The sequence below is a fragment of the Brassica napus genome, chromosome C3 (assembly GCF_020379485.1).
Source record: "Brassica napus cultivar Da-Ae chromosome C3, Da-Ae, whole genome shotgun sequence".
Classification (NCBI taxonomy): domain Eukaryota; kingdom Viridiplantae; phylum Streptophyta; class Magnoliopsida; order Brassicales; family Brassicaceae; genus Brassica; species Brassica napus.
This window is the reverse complement of record NC_063446.1, coordinates 41363798-41383789: the sequence shown is the minus strand read 5'-3', so window position 1 is coordinate 41383789 and position 19992 is coordinate 41363798. Positions and strand designations below refer to the sequence as shown.

Sequence of the window (19992 nt, the reverse complement as noted above, 5' to 3'; positions counted from 1 at the left end):
TTTTTTTTTGTGCACCATACACGAGGTTTTAAGCAATGCAAGAGCATGATTAACCTTATAATCCCATTTGGATTTCTTAATTACCTTTTTAATAATAAATGTTAGATAAGAATTATAGTTAAGTAACACTTAGGATATGAATAGTGATCAAGGAATGAAGAGGAACAATGCATTCCTTCTCATTTCTTTTATCGTAAAGAAATATACATATGATAAGAAATCATTATTCTTCATCATTCCTATAGTTTAATTTTCATCATTCCTATAGTTTAATTTCTTTCAGTTCATTTCCTATCTGTTCCTAATATTCCTGTGATGGTTACCAGTTAGAGCTTAGTTTTTGTGTTCCATTGGTAGTTTTTTAATTAAGGGTTTTTAAAAATAAAATATTAAACATTGTTTTATTAAAGGAAAATTTTATTTTTTAAATAAAACACAGTAAAAGATAACATTTTAAACATATATTTTAAAATAAAAATACGAAAACAAAGATTAGTAAAATGAAAATAATTTGAAACGAGAATAATCATATGGAGATGTAATCCGTAATTCAAAATAGATAATAGCAAACTGAGAATACAAGCTTAAGCTCATAGTTAATCCCAGTGACTGCATCTGCGTGCACACTTAAACAGGGCTATATAGCATCTCGGTTAATCTTACTTGTGCATATCTTCATCGCAGAGATTACAGAATTATGTGCTTTCAGAACAGCCTAGAAGAAAGACAAATCAAAGAACCAAGATAGATATAAAGATTCAAGAGCGTCACCAAACTCTGAATTGTGAACAAAAATAGAAAGAAAAAAAAGAAGCACAGAACTATACTACATCCACGTTTAACAAATCTTATGAGGCACTTACATTGTAGATTAGACTCTGGCCACTTGTAAATTTACAATTGACCTGCACAATATTTGATAAGTATCAGGCACTACTTGCTCCAAATCACTAGAATCGACTCCTTGTGATACAACATGGGCTTTCCAGATCCCTTGAATTGTTCACTCAAGACTTGGATAACCTCTTCATCCACATAGTAAACCATGTCAACCATATACGTTTCCTTCAGCAAAAGAAATGGCTTAAAAAGCATTGAACAAACTAACAAGACCAAAGCAACTCCACAAAAACTACCTTAAAGTGCGACAATGGCTTTATCTCCCTTAACCAGACAGCATAATCCTCAGGCAACCTTGGAATAAAAAGGATAGATTTCCCACTTCCAATACCTAAAGGAAAGAGAATCAAATTAATTCATTGGTTAAGCAGTGATTGGAAAAATAGGAGGAAAACTCACAATAGCTCCATAGAAATCAGGCTCCCTGACTCCAAAGTCCAAACAAGTAAGCAAAATAGCTATCCTGCCTGCATAAGCCATTTCAATTAATCTGTTATCATCATAGTACGATTTCAATCATCCTCAGATTAAAAAAAAATCTCAAATTGGTACCTGAAGAGCTCGGCGTGATCAGTGCAGTACCGGTTCTTCTCTTCGCCTCACTACAAGAAAAAACATGCTTAACGACGAAAATTAACGAGGAAAAACAATCCTCGCAAATTTGCGTCGAGTTTACGACGAAATTACGTGAAAAACTAAAGTCATCGTTATTTCCTCGTAACGTAACGACAAAACTGTTTCGTCGTAAAGTGGATGTAATTTTATGAGTATTTTACGAGGAAAAACTATTTCCTCGTAAATACGACGTAAACTTTGCGTGGTATTTACGAGGGAATAGTTTACGTGTATTTAGCGAGGAAATTTTTGAATCCACCAATTTTATAGGTGTTACACGTTTTTTTTGCCCACCTAATTAATTTTCGTCGTAAATTCATAGCAAAATTACAACTACCAGATTCGAATTTTCCTATAAATATGGATGTTTGAACATCATTTTAAACACACCAACAACAAAAAATGTGAAAGAAAAAAAATGGCTGGCTCCGGGACTATTTACGAGTTGCGGAAGTGGATGTATATGCATAGAGATGCTAACGGGAGAGTGACGAAAGAATACCTTGTGGGTCTGGAGACATTTATGCATCAAGCAGATTCAACACCGCTCGCCCAAGAAAGTGGTAAGATGTTCTGTCCTTGTCGGAAATGCAACAATTCGAAACTGGCAAATCGTGAAAATGTTTGGAAGCATTTAATAAATAGAGGTTTCACGGCAAATTACTATATCTGGTTTCAACATGGAGAAGGTTTTAATTATGATCAGAATGAAGCTAGTAGTAGTAATAGCAATTTTCTGGAAAAAGAACCGGTTGATCATCATTTGCATAATGAACATAGTTACCATCAGGAGGAGATGGTAGATTATGATAGGGTTCATGATATGGTAGCTGATGCATTCGTAGCTCATGATGAAAATGAAGAACCTAATATAGATGCAAAAAAGTTTTACGAAATGTTAAACGCGGCGAATCAACCACTTTACAGTGGTTGTAGAGAATGTCTCTCTAAATTATCGTTAGCTGCTAGAATGATGAATATTAAAACTGATCACAATCTACCTGAAAGTTGCATGAACGAATGGGCGGACTTGTTTAAAGAGTATTTGCCGGAAGACAATGTGTCTGCTGATTCTTATTATGAGATTCAGAAACTGGTTTATAGTCTTGGGTTGCCTTCGGAGATGATAGATGTTTGCATCGACAACTGCATGATCTATTGGGGAGATGATGAGAAGCTAGAAGAATGTCGATTCTGCAAGAAGCCACGATTCAAGCCGCAAGGACGGGGACGTAATAGGGTACCGTACCAAAGGATGTGGTACCTACCAATTACAGACAGATTGAAAAGATTGTATCAATCAGAGCAGACTGCTGGAAAGATGAGATGGCATGCCGAGCATACTCAGACGGATGGTGAGATGACTCATCCATCAGATGCAAGAGCCTGGAAACATTTCAACAAAGTACATCCAGATTTCGCTAGCAATATCCGGAATGTGTATCTCGGATTATGCACAGATGGATTTAGTCCGTTGGGAATGTCAGGGAGACAATATTCATTGTGGCCAGTCTTTCTTACTCCATACAACCTGCCACCGGAGATGTGCATGCAACGGGAGTTACTATTCTTGACCATATTAATACCTGGTCCGAACCATCCAAAAAGGTCCCTGGATGTTTTCCTACAACCACTGATAAAAGAGTTGAAGGATTTGTGGTCAACAGGGGTGAGGACGTATGACTGTTCAACGAAGACGAATTTTACGATGCGAGCGATGCTTTTGTGGACCATAAGTGATTTCCCTGCCTATGGGATGTTATCTGGATGGACTACACATGGGAGATTAGCTTGTCCATATTGTAATGGAACGACATATGCGTTTCAACTGAAGAATGGTAGGAAGACAAGTTGGTTTGATTGTCACCGTCGATTTCTTCCCATTGGCCATCCTTACCGAAGAAACAAGAATTTGTTTAGGCACAAAAGGGTTGTGAGAGACACTCCTCCTCCATATCTAACTGGAGAACAAATTGAAGCGCAAATCGACTACTACGGAGCTAACGAAACAGTTCGTTGGGGTGGTAATTGGCATGTCCCTCGTAATATGCCAGATTCTTACGGTGTTCATCACAACTGGCACAAGAAGAGTATATTTTGGGAGTTGCCATATTGGAAGGATCTTCTTCTGCGCCACAACCTCGATGTGATGCATATAGAGAAGAATTTCTTTGAGAACATCATGAATACAATATTGAATGTCCCAGGGAAGACAAAAGACAACATAAAATCGAGGTTGGACTTGCCGGATATTTGCTCAAGAAGCGAGTTACATATTAAAAGCAATGGACAAGTTCCCGTTCCGATATTCAGATTATCTTCAGAAAAAAAGTCGGTGTTGTTCAACTGGGTGGCATCAGAAGTGAAGTTCCCCGATGGGTATGTTTCGAATTGATGTTAGGAGTTTTCAAGGCTCCTAAGACAAATGTTGTAGTATAGTGATTGTCGAACCAGTTCTGAGGGATATCAAAGCACTGAGAATGCAAGTACTCACTTAATCTAAGTGCAACCAATGATTTAGATGAGTTTTTAACTACTACTAATACTAGAAAGCAATAACAAAATGATACTTTCTTGACTAAGGGAAAAGAGAACTCATGGGCATAGGGATTAGACCTTGGGTGATCAAGTATCGAACTAATGATGGCAAATGATCAATCAAACTATCAACCTTAAGCCTAGACACAATTCTAAGCAAGCTCTATGTCTAGATAAATGCTCATTTGCTAACATATCTCAAACATCAAATGTCTTTGGTTGAATAATATGAAAACAATCATTACTAACAAGTCTATTAGCTATCTTAGCACCTTTAACAACAAATGTCTTTGGCAAAGTATACTAAAAGCCTAGGAGAGTTGTCTCAGGCATTTCATCAAACACCTTTCGGGTGGGAAATGCCTATTGATCAACTTTTGAGTGGCCAACTCAGAAGATGCATTAGGAATACTCTACTAGCAAGGAACAAGAATGATCTACACTAAAACATCCTAGAACTAACCTAATCACCCTTAATCTCCCTAACCCATGAATTCAAAAGGTGATTACTCACTAATCTCCATGATTCCTCTTAAACCCATATTGGATTTCAGATTAATCATTCAGAGAAAATACAGATAATAGAATAGAAATCAACAGTAGAACATGTGATCAATGAAAATAAGAGATCCCCTTTTTCTAGGTTTTTGGTGGTTTTCTTCAGAAAAAAAGATAGCTCTGCCTCCTGGTGGCTTACAGAGTATTAAAACATAGGTTTAGAAAATAAAAACGTGCATCATGAAATGACCAAAAGGCCCTTGAGAAATCATAAGTTCGAGCAGAAATAAGACGCGGAGCGACCTCCGCTCGTCGCTCCGAGTAGTCGCTCCACACTTCGGGAGCGACCTCGCTGTGTCGCTGCGAGAGGTCGCTCCGGACTCGTTCTCGCGTTCCCGAGTGATGAAAATGCGAGCGACCTCCGCTCGTCGCTCCGAGTAGTCGCTCCATGCTTCGGGAGTGACCTCGTTGTGTCGCTGCGAGAGGTCGCTCTGGCTCCATTGTGTTGTCGTCATGCGATAGAAATGCGAGCGACCTCGGGGTGTCACTCTGGCCAAGTCGCTCTGGGCTTCGGGAGCGACCTGGAGTGGTCGCTCTGATAGGTCGCTCCGGGTCAGTTTTCGGCTTCCACCGGGATGAAATGGCGAGCGACTTCTCCGCATCGCTCTGGTAAGGTCGCTCTGAAAAGGCAGGTCAGAGCGACTTGCTGGTGTCGCTCCGGGAAGTCGCTCCCAACGCTCTGCTCGTCCAATGATCATCTTTACACCTCTTTCGAGCTCCAAACACACCCAAATGTCTCCGAGAACTCCATGTGGTACTCCAATACCTGATAAAGACTTATGTATGCAAAATGCAACCTAAACATGGCTAAATCCTAGTCTATATGATCAAAATGCACATGGATGAATGGATAAGATAATGGAAATATACAAGATATCAACTCCCCCAAACTTGTTCTTTTACTTGTCCACAAGTGAACTTTCTAGAACTCATAGGGAGAGAGGTTTGAAGGTGGGAGCTCATAGCCAAAAGAAACACAACTAGTACTCGATTCAACATCTAATCCAGCACGAGCACACTCTCTTATTACACTCTAGCTTCTCTAGGTCTATCTGAACTCTTTTCATCCCTACACTCATCATCATGCATCCACACATTCAAATCAACCAACTCTCACATTCATTAAGCACAAAACATCAGGTGAATTCTTGCAAATGGTAAGTTGGTCCAAGTCATTTGGTTGGGTGAGGGAAGACTTTTATTCAAGTGATTCAAGAGGTTCGAAACATAAAATCTTTAAGGTGGTTTACTCTCGAAACAAGTAGCCTTGACATTGCACATAATATATCTAAGAAAGGGATCAACTCATGCATACAATGCTCAATCTCCATTGTTCTACCCTTTTCCCAAACATACAATTACACAATCATTCTCAAATGCCAAACCCAACTCACATCTCTCACCAAAAGATCCTAAGAACATTAACTCCTTCTCTTTGAAATCTACAAGGGATTTTTCACAACCTCAAAACATTACTTAGCTCCTAACAACTTTGCTAGCCCCCTTTTTCTTTCTTTTCTTTTCTTTTCATATTTTATTTTTTTTTTTTTTTTTTTTTTTTAATGGGGGCCAAGACTTTTCATAACTTGAGCTAGAGGTTTTTCTACTTATCCCAGTAAGACAATTCACTTAAACACAAAGAGTCATTTCTTTTCCTTTTTCATTGCTCCCAAATCATAATCACAACTCTCACCCCCCACCTATAGCTAGACAATAGAGTGCCCAATCTAGCAAGAATGAAGATCAAGCATTGTCGTTCCCGATACTCTCAACATTATGCACATGTAAGACTTTCCGAAGAAGGCCTCACTCATCAAACAATGAAAGCTTAAAAGGAGGGAAAGGTTTTGGGAGTGGTCTACCACTAGAGTTTGTCAAAATAAGATTGGCATAAAGGATGTGACAACTCAAGTGTGTATAGCCATGACTCAGTACACAAGGGACCATGAGCAAGAAGCATTAAGTTCGTTCAGTTCAAATAAGGTTGTAGTTGGCTTCAAAGACTGAGTTTCAGCAATCAACAAGTTTCAGGAAGAGTCTTCAAGGCTCGAAGCATACAAGTGTTTTTGAGAGGTGCATAAGCTATTCAGGTGCAAAGTAATGTTCTTTACAAGGCATTTCAAATCATTGCTCCCAATGCAAGTAAATGCAACCTATATGCTCTAGACTCTCCTAGAAATGCCAATGATGCAAACTAAATGAATTTTTTTTTTTTTTTTATGCAAATATATATGTATAATGCAATGCATGAGACTCAAAATCATCAAAGCAAACGTGATCAAATACTTGGTACCTCCCCCAAACTTAAATGACACAGTCTCTGTGTTGTCAAGGAGAGAGAGATACCCAAAAAGAGAAAACTAATATGCAAAAACGAAATGGTATATACAAGGGAAAGTAGTGGGTTACCTTCTATGGAGAATGAGTAGAGGGAGATGCTCCCTCCTCGTCGTCCTCAGGTGGTAACTCTTCAAGGTGCTCATCAGTAAGAGTGCCCATCTCTTCAATGTAGAAGGCTTGCCCGAACACAGTTGGTTTCTTCATTTTCTCCTTGATGTCAAAGTGGAGAACATGCCCTTTACCCAAATGGAGATCAATCGTGCCCGCTTTCACCTTAACAATTGCTCCTGCTGTAGCTAAGAATGGCCTTCCAAGAATCAATGGGTCCTGAGCCTCCTCACCCATCTCAAGCACCACAAAATCTGTAGGTATCTCATACCTTCCAATCTTCACAGGTAGGTCCTCTAAGATGCCCACAGGGTACTTCACTGAACGATCAGCTAACACCAGAGAGAGTTTACACTTCTTGTACTGAGTGAATCCAAGCTTCTTTGCAACAGACAAAGGCATCACGCTGACACTAGCTCCCAAATCGCAGAGACATTTCTCAAATACCATAGGTCCAAGAGCACAAGGTAGTGTGAAGCATCCTGGATCCTCTAACTTCTCTGGAACATCAAGCCTTTGGATGATGGCACTGCACTCATGGGTAAGAATCATCATGCTTTCCATTTCCTTCTTCTTTGCAGCTACAACATCTTTCAGGAACTTGTTGTATTGAGGAATCAACATGAAAGCATCGATGATGGGCATTGCAACCTGAGCTTCACTCATTTGCTTGTCAAACAAAGCCTTGTACTTCTCTAGCAGCTGCCTCTTGAATCTACCAGGGAATGGTAGTTTGGGTTCATAGGGAGGAGGAACAAAAGAATTCTCACTTGCTGGAGCAAGAACTTCACCATCTTTCACTGTTTTCTTCGCTTCCCCAACCTTTCCTTTACCCTTGGCTTCCACAATCTTCTCCAAGATTTCATCATTGATTTTCTCATCAACAATCACCACTTCATCATCTAAGTTGATGGCCACCTCTTCACCTAGTTTCTCAGCATCCCTGGTGAGGGTTGTAGGAGGTAACTGCTTACCACTCCTAAGGGTGATAGCTTTGGCCTCCTTGGGGTTTTGGTCAGATTTTCCAGGTAGAGATCCTTGCTGGCGAGTCTGGTGAGTGTTCATGGAAGCAAACTGATTCTCTAAATTCTTGACTGTAGAAGCAAGATGTGAGAACTTGTTGTTGAGCTCATTGTAGCTTCCATCAATCTTGGAATGAAGGTTTTTCAACTCATATCCAACATGCTTCTCACTTCTAGTCTGAGACTCCAAGATTTGTTTCAGCAGGGTGTCAGTGCTGCTCTCTTGAGGAGCAGAGGAACCAGATGAGGGGTTTTGATGAGGTTGATAGCTGCCTTGCTGGTTGTTTCGAGGCGGATAACCACTCTGTTGGTTGTTGGGGTAGGATTTCTGTTGGTAGTTGTTGTACTGAAAGTTGGGCTCTTTTTTGTACCAGCTACCATTGTTGTTGATGAAACACAGTCTTCCTGACCTTCCAAACCCTCAACCTCATGGACAACAGGTGGTGTATCTTGGCTTGGGTTACCAACAAAGTGCAGCTGCTCTTGTGTGGCTTTATCAGCAAGGAGGATGTCTATCTTATCCTGTAGAGCTTTCAACTCCTTCCTCGTCTGCTTATCATCTGTTCGACTGCTTCTGTCGTGGTCTCCACTGTAGACTGCATCACTCTTTACCATGTTGTCAACCAGCTCCTCTGCATCTTCCTCAGTTCTCCCCAAGAAGAACCCATTGCTAGCTGTATCCAGTCTGGCCCTGTACTTAGGAAGAGCACCACGGTAGAATGTGCTCAGCAAGCTCTCCTTAGAGAAACCATGGTGTGGGCATTGAGCTTGGTAGCCCTTGAATCTCTCCCAGGCTTCACTGAATCCTTCCAAGTTCTTCTGTTGGAAACTGGAGATCTCATTTCTCAGCTTAGCAGTTCTTGAGGATGAGAAGAATTTCTCCAAGAATGCTCTCTTGCACTCATCCCAAGTGGTGATAGAGTGGCTGGGTAGAGACTTCTCCCACTGACGTGCCTTATCCCCCAAAGAGAAAGGGAATAGCTTGAGCTTTAAGGCATCTTCGGACACACCATTGGTTTTTGACAACCCACAGTAGCTGTCGAACCTATCCAAGTGATCAAATGGGTCCTCCAGAGCCAAGCCATGATACTTGTTGTTCTCGATCACGTTGAGGAGTCCTGACTTGACCTCAAAGTTGTTGGCTGCCACAGCTGGTGCTCGGATTCCGAATCTGTGACCATGTATGTTGGGGCGGTCGTAAGTGCCAATGGGTCGAGCTGCCCGCGGTTGGTGTTCTGCCCCTTGCGGTGGATCTGCCATATCAATATCCAAGTGGGCCTGGTGTTCTTCTTCTCTTCTAGCTCTAGCACACTCCCTCTCAAAAGCTCTGATGTCTGCTACTATTGGAACTAGGTTTGATGGACCCCTGCTCCTCAAGTTCATACACCTGAAAGTGAAAGGTAGGTGAAGAAGAAGAATCAGTAACAAAACAAAATTAAAATGACTTAGTCTCAAGCAAGTGACTAAATCTCAATGTTTAAATCTACTCAGAATTTGGCAACGGCGCCAATTTGATGTTAGGAGTTTTCAAGGCTCCTAAGACAAATGTTGTAGTATAGTGATTGTCGAACCAGTTCTGAGGGATATCAAAGCACTGAGAATGCAAGTACTCACTTAATCTAAGTGCAACCAATGATTTAGATGAGTTTTAACTACTACTAATACTAGAAAGCAATAACAAAATGATACTTTCTTGACTAAGGGAAAAGAGAACTCATGGGCATAGGGATTAGACCTTGGGTGATCAAGTATCGAACTAAGGATGGCAAATGATCAATCAAACTATCAACCTTAAGCCTAGACACAATTCTAAGCAAGCTCTATGTCTAGATAAATGCTCATTTGCTAACATATCTCAAACATCAAATGTCTTTGGTTGAATAATATGAAAGCAATCATTACTAACAAGTCTATTAGCTATCTTAGCACCTTTAACAACAAATGTCTTTGGCAAAGTATACTAAAAGCCTAGGAGAGTTGTCTCAGGCATTTCATCAAACACCTTTCGGGTGGGAAATGCCTATTGATCAACTTTTGAGTGGCCAACTCAGAAGATGCATTAGGAATACTCTACTAGCAAGGAACAAGAATGATCTACACTAAAACATCCTAGAACTAACCTAATCACCCTTAATCTCCCTAACCCATGAATTCAAAAGGTGATTACTCACTAATCTCCATGATTCCTCTTAAACCCATATTGGATTTCAGATTAATCATTCAGAGAAAATACAGATAATAGAATAGAAATCAACAGTAGAACATGTGATCAATGAAAAAAGAGATCCCCTTTTTCAAGGTTTTTGGTGGTTTTCTTCAGAACAAAGATAGATCTGCCTCCTGGTGGCTTACAGAGTATTAAAACATAGGTTTAGAAAATAAAAACGTGCATCATGAAATGACCAAAAGGCCCTTGAGAAATCATAAGTTCGAGCAGAAATAAGACGCGGAGCGACCTCCGCTCGTCGCTCCGAGTAGTCGCTCCACACTTCGGGAGCGACCTCGCTGTGTCGCTGCGAGAGGTCGCTCCGGACTCGTTCTCGCGTTCCCGAGTGATGAAAATGCGAGCGACCTCCGCTCGTCGCTCCGAGTAGTCGCTCCATGCTTCGGGAGCGACCTCGCTGTGTCGCTGCGAGAGGTCGCTCTGGCTCCATTGTGTTGTCGTCATGCGATAGAAATGCGAGCGACCTCGGGGTGTCACTCTGGCCAAGTCGCTCTGGGCTTCGGGAGCGACCTGGAGTGGTCGCTCTGATAGGTCGCTCCGGGTCAGTTTCCGGCTTCCACCGGGATGAAATGGCGAGCGACTTCTCCGCATCGCTCTGGTAAGGTCGCTCTGAAAAGGCAGGTCAGAGCGACTTGCTGGTGTCGCTCCGGGAAGTCGCTCCCAACGCTCTGCTCGTCCAATGATCATCTTTACACCTCTTTCGAGCTCCAAACACACCCAAATGTCTCCGAGAACTCCATGTGGTACTCCAATACCTGATAAAGACTTATGTATGCAAAATGCAACCTAAACATGGCTAAATCCTAGTCTATATGATCAAAATGCACATGGATGAATGGATAAGATAATGGAAATATACAAGATATCACGAATCTCTCTAGATGTGTTGAAAAGGGTCAAAAGTTCTCCGGGATGAAGAGTCATGATTGTCATGTATTTATGCAACGACTACTGCCCTTTGCATTTGCGGAGCTACTTCCAACAAACGTACATGAAGCACTTGCAGGTACGTAGTGTATTATATCACAATAATTTACAAAATAATATATGACTAACAATCTGTTTAATTTTTTTTTGAATATAAAAGGCATTAGAGCATTTTTCAGGGATCTGAGCACACGCAATCTTAAAGAAGAAGTTGTGGAACAGCTTCAGGAGAACATTCCCATCTTATTGTGCAACTTGGAGAAGATATTTCCTCCCAGATTTTTTGACGTCATGGAGCATCTAGCTGTCCACCTCCCATATGAGGCATTGCTTCGTGGACCTGTACATTACAGATGGATGTATCAGTATGAGCGAGCCATGAAATATTTGAAGGAAAAAGCAAAGAACCTCGCCAAAGTTGAAGGTTCTATAATTGCTGGAAGTTTGACGGAAGAAGTTTCTCACTTCACATCGTACTACTTTGCGTCAAAAGTACGTACACGGAGAAGAGCTCCAAGAAGATATGATGATGGTGGTGTTGCGCCAACATATGCAGTTGCTGGTGTTCCAGACATCTTTAGCCAGATTGGGCGACTCGGTGGGAAGTCTAAAGAGGTTTGGTGGTCGAGTGAAGAAGACGCTCATAGTGCACACACCTATATTCTACTCAATTGCGAAGATCCATTGATGCGTTATTTTGAAAGGTAACATATATTGACACTTCGAAACACATATAAGTATAATTAATTGTATAATTGCGAGAGATTCATTCCTATAAAATGTGATTTTACAGCCTATTTGTTTCTCAAGTCGAAGAAACATTTCCTGGTATATCCACAAGTGACGTAGACAAAAGGAAAGATCAACACTTCATTAAGTGGTTGCGGAATCAGGTATTAACTAAAACTTTTTTTTCATACATTATCTGTATTTCATTAACATTCTCTTTATTTTTGCAGGTTGATTATGACGACGACGATGCAGAGTATCCTAAGTGGTTACACGAAGTAATTCAATCTCCACTTGTAAAGGTCACCACATCACAGATGTATTTCACACGAGGCTATACTTTTCATACATATGACTATGGTAGACAGCGGGCGACCAGTAACTATGGAATATGTGTGAAAGGGGAAACAGATTTCTACGGGATCTTGACGGAGATTATTGAAGTCGAATTTCCAGGGATACTGAAGCTGAAATGCGTCCTCTTCAAATGTGAATGGTTCGACCCCGTCGTCAACAGAGGTGTTCGGTCTAACAAATTCGGTGTAGTTGATGTCAACGGTGGACGAAGGTACAACAAATTCGAGCCTTTCATCTTAGCTTCACAAGCAGACCAAGTTAGCTTCCTTCTATACCCTCGGATGAGAGATTCAGGTATAAATTGGTTAGAAGTGATCAAAGTTACACCTCGAGGACGAATCATCAGTGGAGAAGAACCACCATTGCAAGAAGAACAGAAAAATGAAGTTGAGGAACCTGAACAAGAAATTGATGACATCCTTCTCATTGATCCGCATAATCACGAGTACGAAGATCTTACCGATGATGCCACAGACGAAGCTGTTGAAGACGAGTTTAATGAAAATGATGATGTTTCTAGTGATGATGAGAATGTCGATGTATCCGATTGATGTATTTGTTTTATGAATAAGATGAGGGAGTTTGTTTTATGAATAAGATAATGTGGGGTTTGTTTTATGAATAAGGTAATGCCGAGAGTTTGTTTTATGAATAAGCAAATGTGGGAATTGTGGTTTGGAATGGAAATAAAGATGGGGTATGGAGTATATGAAGTAGAAAATAAGGAATATGGGGTTTGGGGTTTCAGATTCAAGGGATTTAAACATAACACTCGTTAATTCCACGTAACAAAAAATCGTCGTAAAGGACTCGTAGGTCAACGACGAAATAACGACGAAATATAAAAATAAAGAACGCGGGACTCGTTAATTCCACGTAGGACAAAATCGTCGTAAATACCACGTAGGATGAATTCGTCGTAAAAACCATGTAGGAAGAAATCGTCGTAAATACAACGTAAGACAACGAGGAAATAACGACGAAACCTAAAAATAAAGATGGGGTTTGGAATATATGAAGTAGAAAATAAGGAATATGGGTTTGGGGTTTGGGGTTTCGGGTTTCGGGTTTCGGGTTTGGGTTTCGGGTTTTTGGTTTCGGGTTTCGGGTTTTGGTTTCGGGTTTCGGGTTTAGGGGTTCGGGGTTTGGGGTTTGGGGTTCGGGGTTTAGGGGTTCGGAGTTTGGGGTTTCGGGTTTAGGGGTTCGGGGTTTGAGGTTTCGGGTTTTGGATTTCGGGTTTGGGGTTTCGGGTTTTGGATTTCGGGTTTCGGGTTTCGGGTTTCGGGTTTCGGGTTTCGGGTTTCGGGTTTCGAGTTTGGGGTTTCGGGTTTCGGGTTTCGGGTTTTGGATTTCGGGTTTCGGGTTTGGGGTTCTTGGGATTTAACCAAAACACTCGTTAAAAATAACGACGAAACTTAAAATTAAATATGGGGTTTGAAATATATGAAGTAGAAAATTAAAGATGGGGGTTTGGGTTTCGGGTTTCGGGTTTGGGCTTTCGGGTTTCGGGTTTGGGGGTTGGGGTTTGGGGTTTCGGGTATGAGGTTTCGGGTTTCGGGTTTCGGGGTTGGGGTTTCGGGTTTCGGGTTTGGGCTTTCGGGTTTCGGGTTTGGGGGTTGGGGTTTAGGAATAACGACGAAACTTAAAATTAAATATGGGGTTTGGAATATATGAAGTAGAAAATTAAAGATGGGGGTTTGGGTTTCGGGTTTCGGGTTTGGGCTTTCGGGTTTCGGGTTTAGGGGTTGGGGTTTCGGGTTTCGGGTATGGGGTTTCGGGTTTCGGGTTTCGGTTTTCGGATTCTAGGGATTTAAACATAACACTCGTTAATTCCACGTAGGATGAAATCGTCGTAAATACCACGTAAGCATAAATCGTCGTAAAGACCACGTAACCAGAAATCGTCGTAAAGACCACGTAAGCAGAAATCGTCGTAAAGACCACGTAAAAAGATTTAAACATAAAACACGTTAATTCCACGTAAGCATAAATCGTCGTAAATACCTCGTAGTGTAAAAACTAGAAAAAAGGAAAATGATCAAAATACCAGAATAACATGTGGCAAGACTTCCAGCAATTATAATACGTAAGTCTCGCCCACATGAATTCTAATATCTCATCCTTTTCCTATTTTTTTCAAATATTTATAATTTGAATATGATTTTGCTGAGGAATGTGATTTCAGATAGGTGTGTGATTTGGAAGTTTATGTGTGGTTTGAGAATGAGAGTTGTGACTATATTTATAGGAAAGCAAGCCTCGTTAATTCCACGTAGGCAAAATCGTCGTTAATACCTCGTAAACAAAAACACGGGCCTTTGTGATTCCTCGCAATTTCCTCGTAAAAAAAAACACGGGTCTTTGTAACTGCTGGCTATTTCGTCGTAAACTTACGACGAATTTGCGACGATATGTAATCTTATATATACACCCGAGCGCTCACTCTTTCTTTCCTCTCTACTTCCTCTCTACTTCCTCTCCATTTCGTAGCAATGGTAAGCCTCTCTGATTCCTCTCTAATTTGGTTAGTTTAGGATAGATTAGGTGGTTAGTATAGGGAATTTAGATAGGTTTGCGGATTTTATGTTATTTAGTGTTGATTAGGTGGATAATGTTGGGAAATATATTGTTGATGTTAATTTTAAAAATTTCATTTTTTTCCCAGGTTCGAAAAGGAAGACTTACTGCCCATTACAGAGAGATCTTCGCTGAGTCGGGTAGTCGTTTAGACCCGGCCTCTTCTTCCGCTCCCAGTTCTTCGGGCCAGGAGACTGTCCCCGAGACTCAGTACACTCAGACAGTCTCTGGGTCTACTTCTTCTAGTGCACCATCGGCTCCTCATGTGCCTCCTCCGATGCCTCCTCCTGTGCCTCCTCCGATGGCACCTCCGATGGCCGCCGATATTCATCCTGATCTGATGGTGCCTCCGAGTGCTCCTTACTCGCAGTACACTGTAGAGGACATTCTCAGTCTGCCAGGCAGAGAAGGTTTACCAGTCATCGACCCAGACCGACCGGACGGAACGTTGTGGTATGTTGCATTAATTTTTTTTTAATTCGTTTAAATTTCTTTTATAACATTAAAAAATAATTTATATTTTAAATTTGTATTTTCCAGGTGGGGGGTTGACGGATGTCTTGCATCGGACGTAACCGACACGATCAAGGGTTACTTCTCCATGGCACATCCAAACTGGAGTAAGACGCCTCACTACGTCAGAAAAACGTGGTTCAAAATTTACGCTGTAAGTTTCTATTAATTAATTATATATATTTTAATTTTTTCATGATTTATATATATACTTTCTAAAAAACTAATTGTTAATTTATTTTTTCCAACAGCAAAAATATAATTGGGCCTTGGGGATCACTGAGAGGGTGAGGAAGAAGTTTAACGCGAAAGCGAAAGTTCGCTTGTTGGACACGGTCTCCAACTGGAAGGGTGACTGGATCGTGAAGGGGTATGAGCGTGGCAAACCCGCTGAGCTCACCACGGATGTGTGGGATGGCCTCATCCGTTATTGGCGCCTTCCTGATTCCATTAGAATCGCCCACGCTTGCTCTAACTCCCGTAACACGGTCGATGAGCACGGGAACGGGCCGATGCTTCACACTAGGGGCCAAAAACCCCACGCCGGTGTCCGTTTGGAAATGGTAATTAAATATTTTATTAAATAATTTTTTTAATACATATATTAATTTTTTCTAACTTTCTTAACTGTTTTTTAGGCCAAAGAGACGGGACATCTCCCGTCTCTTATGGAACTTTACGAGAGGACCCACAAGAACAAGGCGGGTGTATTTGTAGAAGGCAAGTCCGAGCAAATCTACAACGACGTAGTTGCTCGGGTTGAAGACCGCCAGACTCAGCTGACCCAGCAGTCTACCGACGGATTACCCGTCACCTTATCCACACTTGAAGTGGATAAGATTTACGAGGAGGTAAATTTTCAAAAAAATTAATTTTTAATTATTCATTTAATTTAACTTTAAATTTTTACTTACAATATTTATTTTTTGTTTTTAAGGTTGTCCCTAAAAAAAAGGGACGGACGTTGGGTATTGGTTCTGTCAACGATGTTCCGAGAGCGACATCGTCTTATGGTCAGCGACGGGATGATGAAGTCACGGAGCTGCGTAGAGAGTCCGCTCAGCTGCGTAACGAGTTGACCGCGACAAAATCTCGTATGGGTGGAGTCGAGGGCTTCTTAGACGTTATTTCGGCCACAAATCCGGAATGGGAGTCCATGTTGAGGAACATGCGACAACAACATCCCATTCAAGGCGAGTCATCCGACGTACATAACGAGGCGGATGTTACGAGGAGGAGTGATGAATTCTACCGGGCGATGAACGACCCTTAGTTTTTTTTTTTTGGTTGTTGTATTATATAAATTCAAAACTTATTTATATATAAAATATTTTCATATTGATTTATTTTTATTTTGAATTTTAATTTATTATTAAATTAAATAATTTTAATTATTTTTTAATTATATTTTTAAATTCTGTAAAATAATAAAAACGAAGTAAATTCGTAGCCAATGTACGACCTCTTTACGTGAAAACCTTACGAGGAAATCACGAGAAACATTTAACGAGTATTTTACGAGGAACCATTTACGAGGAAATAACGAGGAAAAGTTTACGACCATTTTACGAGGAAATCATTTCGTGGTTGTTACGTGTATTTTGCGAGGAAACTCTTTCAAGGTATTTACGTGTAGATTACAAGGAACTATTTTCGAGGTATTTACGAGGAATTATAGCAACGTCCTTACGTGGAATATTGATGTGGTCTTTACGACGAATCGCCCTACTTCGTCTTTACGACGAAATATATTCCTCGCTAAGTTACGACGAATTAGCGAGGAAATATGTGTTACGACAGACGTGTAACGAGCAAACGCGTTTCCTCGCTAATTCGTCGTAAAGCCTCTTTTACGACGAAATAACGAGGAAAACCGCCCTTGTTAAGATTATGTTTTCTTGTAGTGCCTCCCTATCTCCCAACAAGCAAGAAGACCATAGAAATCATGATTCACCGCTAAAGCGTTAGAGATGATTCATATACGAGCTACCGAGAGTTACCTGCGTAGTGAATCGCAGAGCTTCCGCCGGTGGAGGAGACAGGGAGGACATGATTATTTGCGATGACAGGAATGAAAAGCCATCGTCGTCCTAGGGAGAAGAAAAGAAATGAAAGAGAGAAGAAAAAAAAAAAAAAAAAAAAACATATGCACTGTTTATGGTTCGCTGATTCTTGGGTAAGAACCCTCTTAATAATCAAGGTTCGGTAACATATATTTTATTTAGTTTTGATTTAATTAAATGGCTCATTAACTTTAAAAACTCTCTTAAGAAACCTTGATAATCATGCTCTAAAATTCCCTAATATTCACCATAGTTTCTTGCTTTTTGTTTAGCTTGTTTCCAAATTCAACCAAAAAAAATTGCATTGTCTTGAGCTTGTGCTGTCTTTTCGTGCCCACATTCAAACTCACAATAATTACGTATTGCATAAAAGAGGTAAAATTCATGAAACGTCACTTTTATTCATTATCTGATCTTATCTTGTTTCTATTTATCCACTCATGTGTAAAGTGATGATGTCTACCTCATGTATATATTTTGCAATAGTCTTTTAGATTTTTTACTGTTTAGCCCTATCAAACTAGCGAATATAATGCAAACAACGGTCAAAACGAACTTCTCGATCACCGTTATTTATTCGTAGTTTCGTACAACAACAATCAAACTTAAACAGAACTAGAAATTTAAGTGATGATACAAAAATGTTTAAGCCTATGAATACAAAGTCAATCAGCAAGAAAAGGAAAATGTAAGCCACATCTACACATAAAGTTCTCTATATAGTATGCATAGGATCACAGCCGTTCATGGAAATTGGCTGATCTTGATACCGCAGCTGGATTCGCACAGAGAACGAGAGAAGTCTCAGTTTCTTCGTTGTTAATCTTACCTTCTTTCTTAGAATCAAACCCTTTGAACATAACTTCGTTCTTGATCCCAAGTGTTGCCCATATAGAACTCTTTGCAGCTTCATTAGGATCATCAACTCTTAAAGTCTTAGGGACCAATACAGACCCATTCCTATGTTTTGGCTTGATTGTCTCATCTTCGTCTCTCGAATGCTTACCAAGAGTAGAATTAGGACTTGGATTAGGGGAAGAAGACAACATTGGAACGTTCCAATAAGGGTAAACCGGGTAAAAACCGGGATTCCACATGTATGGCCACGAATGCATTAACCTATAATTATTTGAGACCTTTTGAACATCCCCATGGGTGAAACTAAGGACCGGGCCATTCGTTTCAGAGATGGTGGCGTGCTGGTAATTATGTAAAGAAGATGATGAGTTGTTCTTGTTCTTGCGTCGTCCGGCTCCGACAGGGACACTTCTCATGGTCCCACCAGAGGTCCAGTATCTTTGACAAGCTTTGCAGAAATGGCGAGGTTGGTTTACGTTGTAGTTGTTGTAGTAACAGAACTTGGTTTCCATACTATTGCATCTTGGACACGGAATAATCTTGGTAGGTTTTCTTAATGTTTTGTCTTTTTCCACTTGATCAGTTAATGTCTCGTTTTGGTTCTGAGCCACGAGAATCGGATCGGATTGTTAGAGACGTATGAATAAAAGAATAACTTTTGAAAGCATATAATAAAAGCCGAGAACAAAAAAAAAAGTTATAAAAGGCAGAAATTAACTAAAAATCATATATTGCTATGAGTATATTACTATGAGTATCTCTGCATAAAAATTTGTCGGAGAAAAAATGTCTTTTGATAACATGCTTTACCAAAAACCTAAATTCTTTGTCTAACTTTTATTGATTTAATTAAAAGTAAAGCAATCGTTTTAGTATTATTTTATGTAGAAACGAATTTGCTTTTTCGTTTCATGAAAAGTCACCTAACAAAATAATAATACTACAACCTCAAGTTTACCAAAAACTTAGAAGCCGGGAACATACATGTTTTGCCTTAAGAACTATCTTCAAAACACGATTTTACTCATTCGTCTAACTTTGAATATAAAACCTTGAAGTTTGCCTTTCACGAAAAAATTAACAAAAACATAGAAACCCCCTTTCCAGTTTAACATACAGAATCAAAACCATGTTTTCGTCGATCCATCTCAGTAACAAAGCAAGAATCAATACCTTTTCTGCCGATATTCCATCTTCTTCAGCCTCAAGAACCGTTGAAAGAGGAATTTTCATGCCGAAGAGCTTAATCTCTTGATCTTTACTTTCCTGCATTATTTTCTTTTTTTTTTTTGTTCAGCTGAGGGTCTCGTTGTTTCGGTAAATCGTGAGATTTGAGATTTAGATACGTTTTAACAAGTGAAATGGATAACACGTCAGCATTTTGTTCCGTTTTCAGCCACAAGTGTATGTGGCCTCTGATATTTTACTTTTCTCCCAAACCTCTCCTGACTTGATGCGTTCTCGGATCGGGTTTTGGTGTCCATGGCATATAATGTCTTTTAGTTTATTCCTTTATTAAGAAAAGTTTTTTCTTTCGGTCAACTTTTAATTTGCTAAGAAATGTTTACTATACCTTCAGTTGAACAAACAAAGGACAAATAATATATGTAACTAATTCTTGAAAGAAAAAAAGGCTAAGATCTTAATTTCAAGACACGGTACG

General features: G+C 40.2%; 1 protein-coding gene, 1 long non-coding RNA gene and 1 other non-coding gene across 3 annotated transcripts; 1 reads left to right on the top strand and 2 right to left on the bottom strand.

Annotated features, from left to right (window-relative positions):
• Nucleotides 1-387: 387 nt before the first annotated feature.
• Nucleotides 388-1207, bottom strand: LOC125583967. Its single transcript, XR_007320985.1, has 2 exons — nucleotides 864-1207; nucleotides 388-715 (listed from the first exon to the last, which is right to left on the bottom strand). It is a non-coding gene; the product is annotated as an uncharacterized LOC125583967 (long non-coding RNA).
• Nucleotides 1208-8826: 7619 nt separating this feature from the next.
• Nucleotides 8827-8933, top strand: LOC125584665. Its single transcript, XR_007321575.1, has one exon. It is a non-coding gene; the product is annotated as a small nucleolar RNA R71 (small nucleolar RNA).
• A 9083-nt stretch (nucleotides 8934-18016) lies between these two features.
• On the bottom strand, nucleotides 18017-19992 carry LOC106374243 (cyclic dof factor 1). The gene is made up of 2 exons (XM_013814315.3): nucleotides 19503-19992; nucleotides 18017-18931 (listed from the first exon to the last, which is right to left on the bottom strand). The coding sequence occupies exons 1-2, from the start codon at nucleotides 19599-19601 to the stop codon at nucleotides 18206-18208; spliced, it is 825 nt and encodes a 274-aa protein (XP_013669769.1). The 5' UTR covers nucleotides 19602-19992; the 3' UTR covers nucleotides 18017-18205.